Source organism: Macrobrachium nipponense, chromosome 14 (genome assembly GCF_015104395.2).
Source record: "Macrobrachium nipponense isolate FS-2020 chromosome 14, ASM1510439v2, whole genome shotgun sequence".
Lineage (NCBI taxonomy): Eukaryota > Metazoa > Arthropoda > Malacostraca > Decapoda > Palaemonidae > Macrobrachium > Macrobrachium nipponense.
Genome location: NC_087207.1, coordinates 78,339,021 through 78,347,334, shown reverse-complemented (window position 1 = coordinate 78,347,334; position 8,314 = coordinate 78,339,021). Strand labels below are relative to the sequence as shown.

At 33.9% G+C, this 8,314-nt stretch overlaps 1 protein-coding gene across 1 annotated transcript in view; it reads right to left on the bottom strand.

The window, feature by feature from the left end:
* Positions 1-232: 232 nt before the first annotated feature.
* Positions 233-8,314, bottom strand: part of LOC135226609 (hornerin-like) — a 519,588-nt gene continuing 511,506 nt past the window's right edge. Inside the window, exons 9-12 of the mRNA XM_064266316.1 lie at positions 6,663-6,822; positions 5,846-5,987; positions 4,828-4,973; positions 233-2,836 (exon numbers count right to left, since the gene is read on the bottom strand). Of these exons, the coding sequence (XP_064122386.1) occupies positions 2,708-2,836; positions 4,828-4,973; positions 5,846-5,987; positions 6,663-6,822 (577 nt within the window). The 3' untranslated portion in view covers positions 233-2,707. The remainder of the gene's footprint in view (positions 2,837-4,827; positions 4,974-5,845; positions 5,988-6,662; positions 6,823-8,314) is intronic.

Sequence of the window (8,314 nt, the reverse complement as noted above, 5' to 3'; positions counted from 1 at the left end):
CAGTACTTTCTTGATCATTTTCCCACTTCTTTTTTTTATTGTCATTACTTAAGAAGAAATACCAATTAAAATACCCCTGTTTCAGTCTGAACTTCATTTGGGCAGATATGCCAGTCTTAAGACAGCATAAATATAAGAATACTCCAATCCTCTATCACTTAGCTTCATCATAATTTGGTTGGGATGATCCAACATAAACTACTGAAAAAATGAAATGAAATAACAAGCCAGATTATCTATAAAATTTTAATGTTTTTATACAACAAAACATATTTAGGTATTATGTTCTTCATACAAAATATACACACACGTAGGTTGCTGTATAGCCACAGCAAATGTGCACTCCTTACACTATTTGACTAAAAGTATTACAGTCTTTAGTGGTCAAGGGCATGCACAAATAAGGTCATATACTAACTGCCGAGTCAGTCAGATCATATAAAAAATTGTGAAAACTAATTCATATATTTGACAGCACAGGAAGAGTCAGTCCCTTAGGCCTTTAATGACGATGTGCGTTACTGAAAAATAAAAGTTTCTAGAAGTGTGGGCTTGTCTTTCTCGAGTTTTAAATCTGTAAGTTACACACTCTGTACAGATACTGTGTAAATTCTCATCTAACAAATGCTTAACTGCTTAATACTGTATTGAAGTAGTATATTGTATATTTTGTTATTTTCAGGAACTCGCATCCAATCATTGAGCAAAATCCAACGGACCCTCTCTACCAGATAAACATTTTCCTGCAATAAACAACATTTATAGACTATAATAGGCAACAACAGTGTTCCACAGAGGATCTCGCACACAGCCATATGTACTATGAGTTATTATTACAGCGTGGAATTAACTATACTAATGCAGATATGTTAGTCAATGATAATACACCTTTTATACTAACGTCTTAATAGGTTCAGTTAATCTAAGGCCAAATACATAATTTGAAGAGTGTGAGAAAATTATAAACTAGTCCATTGAAGATTTTGTTAAATAACATTCCATAAAACAGAAGCATCTAAACTGCAAAATATAACATAGATATGCGCTATATCTAGTTTATAATTATTTTCCACACCCACCGAAAATTACATCAAGTATGCGGACTACTTGTTATAACGGAAAAGATGATATGTTGCTTCTTGTTAATAACAGCATGAAAATGATGGGTTCAGCTGTTTGTAGGCTAAGGCTAGGGATACAGGGAAGGTCTACTTGTAGCAAACTACACAAGACGTTAAAAACTACTACACAAATCTATACATAACATGAGGAACTTTACACAAGTTCCTTTATTCTTTAACTTATCTTTTTTTTTGTTAATTTAAAAAAAATAGTAAAAACATGTTGGAGAACCTTTATGGTCATTATCAACAACAAGAATGAACATACTGTATTACATATTTTATATATTTAGATTGTCAATCCTTAGTTTATTGACGACTGTAAATTTTGCCACTGGACCCCAGGAGGCTTAATGCACCTCTGTGATCCACATGTAAAATTTACCCAAGGGATCCTTTGGAGCAGACACAGGGACTAAAAGGGCAGGGAGCTCACTCCGCTACATGATAACATGAGTGTAAATTAGTCAGTTAGTGAGGATAAGAAAGCAAAAGCTGCGAATGGGAAAACAACGAATAGTGAAATCAACACAAAAAATCAGTGCAGTAAAGATTAGTAGTGTTAAAAGTCACAAAAATGCAAACTAAGGAGTGACAGCTTACTATGAATACTGCATTTTAGAATTCAATTATAAGCATATATGTATATCTATTTTAACTTTTAAAAGTTCTCTTTTTTTATTAGCATTTAAATTAACATTAATATGTAAAGTAGAACACAGGCTTTACAAAACACATTCACTCTTGAATGGATGAGTATTGAAAACATACGTACAATGACAAAGAACCTAATGACTACAGAAGAAACCACTAAAGTATAAGAACAAATACATACAACAGCTCTAACTTTTCATGACATGCGCCTCAGTTTTAATTCTAATATATTAACAAAAACATTTATTAAAAGGTAAAATCTTTGTATGGTCTTATATTAAAACAAAACTGAGGAACGGATCTTAATCCAGAGCTGCACAAAATAAGCACAATGAAAGCACACCACCAGTCCACCCCTAACCCTATCATCTGCCTTCAACCAGAAGCAGGGGAATTACTGTGTCATATCAGTTATCATGAGGCATTGAGCAGTTAAGGTATGAAACAACATCGCTACATTTCAAGTGGTCCCAGGTGTTTTGTCACCTTAGAAATGATGATGTCTGTAATTTCCAATCTGCTTCGCAGTTCAAGGCAAAGCCTCTGAAATGGAGATTAAAAAAGCCATGGGCAGTCAACGCCAGTGAATGACAGAAGCACCTGTATAAAACTGTGATCTACTATAGATCAAGGTGAACCTTACTCAAGTAAACTGCCCATGTTCTTTTTAAGAGGCTTTCATTCCTCATCGTTAAAAAAACAGTACAGTCACAAACATGGAGGATTCATCTTTCGTTGCTGGAAGAAAATCTTAACAGACTTTACAATAACGTATTGGTAAATGCTGAGATCAAAAATGCATGGTGGAATTTGATAAATTAAGCTTTCAGAATGAAGCCTCCAAGTTTCCAGGACTTTTTTACTGTTTAGTTAACAGATTCAAAATATCGACTACGCTGGTTGTTGCGCAAAAAGATCCCTTGGGCTGTATCCTAGAAGCGGTCTTTGGGAAGTGTTGACATCTCGGACTCTTGCAGGAACTGAATTTCTTGGAGGTCCATAAATTTCTCCTGGTCTTTTATGTGAGCGTAGTTTGCTGCCAGGCACATTAGGTAATGAACCTGTTGGAAAGAATAGACAATTACGTACATGTTTGGAAATTTTACGTAACAATACGACACATGGTTTACCAAATAAGTAAATAATGAAAATTCATGTACATTACACGGTTAATAAAGAGAAAATGTCTATAAATCTAACTAAAGAATAAATACCATTTTTGATTGCTCAAATTTGGGAAACACAGATGTCAATTACAATTTGAGAATATTACCATTATAATCACTGTAAACCTGTTTACAGAATTAGTGACTCGCATTTATACTTACAAAGGGTCAGCAACTCTAGGAAACAATACCATTATCAGAATGAGTATCTACTCTTCATTGCACATCTGCAGTACTTAAAATAGGAAAGAGGTTTAGGTACAATAATTACTTACCTCATATGAAATATACAATGGAAAACTTTTATTATTTCTTTGCCTTTACTGTACAACCATTATTAGCATACCATGTGTATTAATAACAATATTGTCTTGAGATTAATTTCTAACATAGCATACGGCACATGAGAGATAAAGAAATTCTTTGTTCCACTCATATTTGAGTACTATATAAGCAAAGCTGCAAGAGCGCAAACATTCTTATTTTCATTTACACTTTACGCTGAGTTCCTACAATACATACATATTTATACAGTAGTATTCACCTTTAACATTACTTACCAATGTCCAAATCTCATAAACTCCTTTTGGTATACTGTGCATAGGTATATTACTACTTTTTCAAATTTTGGTAATGAAACAGTGTTAACCTTAAAAGAAGCAAGACAAGAAAGTTGAGGTGTACACAATATCTGCATATGAGGAGGAGTTCACTATCCTGATTCCATCCCCAAGTAACAATGAAATTCACTCAGAAAAAAGTTTTCCAGACACTTAAGCTACAATACAGGCAGTCCCCGGGTTGTGTCACAAGCCAAAAATCGCCGCAAGCCGGAACGTCGTCAAAAATCCTAAGAAAACCCTACTTTTAATGCTTTGGGTGCATTAAAAACAATGTAAACTACATTCTTATAGCATTTTTCATAAAAAAACTTCAAATATTGATTATTTTACATTTTTGGAGTCATATTTCTTCTGCCAGATCAGCTTTGTAAGCGTCGTAACCCTGGAACATGTGTAGTAAACCTGGAAATAATTTCTGATAAATATAATTGAAAAGTGTTGTAACCTCGGAACGTCGTAAGCCGAACCCGTCGTAAGCTGGGGACTGCCTGTACTCTTATTATCAGAACTTTACCAAACCACTGCATTAATCTCTATTTGCACGGCTAGGAATTAAGCGCTCCAGAAATTATGCAAACCACATAACCATGACTCAAGAAGTTTGATTTCATACCCACGACATACCAAGTACAATACTTTAAAACTATGATCATAATGCTATTAATACTTGACTACAAATATCTACGAGCAACATTTTTACCAAGAGTCACTACATTTCTAGTTGGGTATAGCCCTTACTTTTTACCAAGAGACACTTTTTGGTTTTAGTTGAGTATAGCTCCAACAAGCTAATTGCTGTACACTGTTAGTCTACCATTAACAACTTAACAGCATAATTTAATTGTTTTGTAACCTGGGATGTATCTAGCCATTTATTCAAAGATTCAGAACAAACAGAATCAAAACTAAACTTTTAAAAAATCTTGTAATTAAATTTAATCTTATCACATAAAAAATGCTGCTAAAATGAAGTGATTATTATGTGCATAATTTAATGAAATGTACACATTAATGGAAGTTTAATAAGCTATGTGTCATATTCATCACAAATAAAAACTGAAAAATAACACTTCTGGTGCCTATGAAGTAAACATTAGAGAAAAGGAAGCCTCTTGTTCAATTTTCAATTTCCTTAAAAGAATTAAATAAACTGCCTCTAACTGCCAACTGTAAAGTTGGTTACCCAACACGTAAAAGAATAGCTTGCAGGTACATGCTCCTGTAAGTATAATTCACTTCTATATCAGAAGTTCAACAACTTACTAGAGAAAGTATAACCAAAAAGGCTGACACTGAAGCTAAGATGAACATAATTTCTGCATTGTTAACGTAATCTTTGCAGAATAACTTTCTCTCCCCTGTACACACACGCTTGTCTTCTTCCAATGTTCCTTCAGGAAACAGGAAACCTGAAAGATGGATATATTTACATAAACCCATTTGCATCAGTCAGATGAAGAAAAGCTTAACAAGAATTACTGTTGCACAAAAGAGATACATATATAGTTAACCTGTCGCCACAAATATTGGTACTCAATAAACAGTACATACTAAATTCAATACCATTCATGAGCAAAAACCTGTGAACTTAAGAGGAGAAATCACTAAACCCCACAACAAAACAGACATTCAGGATAAGTCTGTCAGGCGTACACAGGAATTACCAAGAATAAATATGGACAACTTTACTTTATGATGCTTACAAGTGATTTAGTCATCTTTAAAACCCTAATATCTTATGTAAATATTGTTATGCACAGCTAACTTAAGGAGTTTTAACTTCAATTATCACTGCAAATGCTGAATAATTTGTTGTTCAGTATGACTTAAAAAATACAGTAATTACAATTATAAATCATGTTTGTTGGTATAATTTACCACAGAAAAAATCCTATACTTCAATTATGAACAAGGCGCAAAAGATAAGTCAAATGAATGTTACATGTCAGTAGCCAAAATTTTGCACAGAATTATGAATTTTCTTTGTAGAAAGATGAATATTTTACCCGGAGAAGGAATGTTTGACAAATAAATACAGTATTGAACAGTAACAGTTACAGAATTAATTACGCACAATATAGTTCTTTGGTTAACGCTTGATATTTACAGATACTTAGTTTCTAAAAATCTTAATAATAGTTTGTAATCATTCCAATTAATGCATGAAACTCACAATAACTGTAATTATTTTACTGATATACATAATAACTGAAATACTTTGTACATCATAGCTTAGCATTTTCATGGCAGATTTCAGAAAAGTGTCTGAACGGTCACTTACCAAACTGATTGTAGTCAATACACACATTCTGAGGAATATTCTGGCACTGGAACCAAGCGAGTGTGTAAAACAGGGTAACAATGATGAGAGCAGCAAACATGAGCAACCACGCCAGTGACAACAAGTATGTGATACCCATAAACTGAAATATTAAAGCATATGTAAGATCAGGGTAATCCTACTTTATACCCAGCATACTTTGGCTATGACTGCATACTATATATTTTCTAAAGTAATCATGACAAAAAGTACAACAGGGTTGTCCTGATATCCCAGGTCAATTGCTTGCAAATTTCACATAAAAAAGTCACAACACACTAATTTTTACTTTTTAAACATATTAAAGCTTTATAAAAACAAATTGTAAAACTCTCTTCTGCAAATAGTGATTATGTTTTATCACAAAGCTAAAGTTCTTGCAAATTTCACATAATTTTTCTATTAAACATATACGTATAAGGTCTATAAAAACATATTGCAAAACCTTCCTCTGCAAACAGTGGTAATGTTTTCTCACAATATACCGTTCTGTTACTATGTACGACGCAGGTGGCCACATAGCACAACCCAGAACCTTCATTTACTGTCGAGTTTACATTAAAAAGCACAACCCAAAACTAATTCATGAGCTTTGAAAGTCTTGAAACCTGTGTACACAAATGGTCACATTTGGCAGGAAAATTCAGTTAATCATCTATCCCACTTTGCAAACCTTTCCTGTTTATGAGTACATATATGCAATTGTAAAACTATGGTACTTAAATATCTCTACCAGTATTTACGTACTCCAACAAGTGCACACGTATCCTTCACTTACAATAGCACAGGAGATCCTGCCCCCTACACGTCCTCGCCATGTCCTATAGACTTTGTTCCTTGTGGCGCCCGTCGAGAGACAACCCACGAATAGGATCATCAGCCCCAGGCCGCCCATGCCGGCGCCCACCACCATGAATGTCAGCTGGACTGGTTCCACCCTGGAAAATTCACAGTGGATTAACACTTTGTCTTTCCCTTTTCGACGGGTAATTAAGTAATCTTGAAGATCAGTTCAACGTTCAGGATTTTGTCTCAGAAGATTATAAACACATTGAAAATAAACAAGTGGCAGATTTCTTTCAAACTTAATATTAAGATTTTATGGTAGGGAATCAGTTAAAAAAACTTCGTATCTTCTCAAACGTATCTAAAGTTTAAAATAAAATAAAAAGGACTTCTTTTCAGAGTTGATCTAAAAATAAAGATAAAACTCAAAAGTGCACGAATTATTCTGTAATCTTCATTATTTAGGAGGCATTATTAGACATACCATGCCACAGCATCTACTAATGCAATAAGGTCGACAAGCTACAAAATACATGTCAAGTACAATTCTAGGTAATGTTCATGTCATTACCATCAGGCAATATCCAAATAGCATATATAAGCTTAATTGCTAATGACGCATATACCTACAGTTTGACAAACTATAAATTGCCCTGTATTACGGTGGGCCATGCATTCGCTTTTCTGGATACTGAAGAAAAAAATTATCTGCTACCTTATGCAAATCTACAAGTTTGACCTCCAGCTTCTAGCGATCAACAGAGTTGTGTCTTAAAGCTAGTACCATTTTATTTATAAACCATACATCTTGTTACATATGCCCAGAACGAATCTGGTCTAATTATGGGACAATAATAATGCGATGCAATATACAGTAATGATGTCATATTTGTATAGAGGTAATAAGAATGAATGACAAGACTACAGTATACCTTGAAAAAACAGAATCATCAAGCAAAACCAAGACCTTATAGCAGTATATAAATATCTTAGCTTACAGTTTTCGCTTATCATTTGCATGAAAGTGTAAGCAGTCGAAAAAAGTACGAAAAAATAATTACCATCTTCACCTGTCTCTTATAAACTTCCCTCTTTCTCGTGGCGACACTCTTTTCTCCTATCCTTCAACCATCATCATCATCATCTCTTTATCCCTACTTCAATATAGGTCTGGCTTTTAATATCCTTTAAATGGGAGGGGCAGCCCCATACCCTTAACCAGCCCAGGCCGGAGGCAATCCAAGGAATGACCTTCAAGACCAAAATATTTTGGGGGAACCTTAATCTTGATCAGAGGTTTCTGGGTGTCAATCTCATCTGCCTCCTCAGAAGTCGGGTCTAAATTCACGTACAGTATTTCATAAGTCATCCAAAATCACGTAAAATACTTGATATTTCATCTATATTCATGACAAATACTGCGATCTGCCAAAGACATTTAGACTACTTCATATTTCATGTAAATATAGAAGAGGAAATCTCCCTTTTTTGTATTAAATGATTTGTAATTCAAGTAAAAATGAAATATTTCGTCAAACTGTAATTTCAAATTTTACCTTCAGGCCCGGCACAAAATTTCATATTATATTTGGACCTAAAACCTTGGTCAAAGTTTCCTCAAAATACATTATATTTTTACTTCAA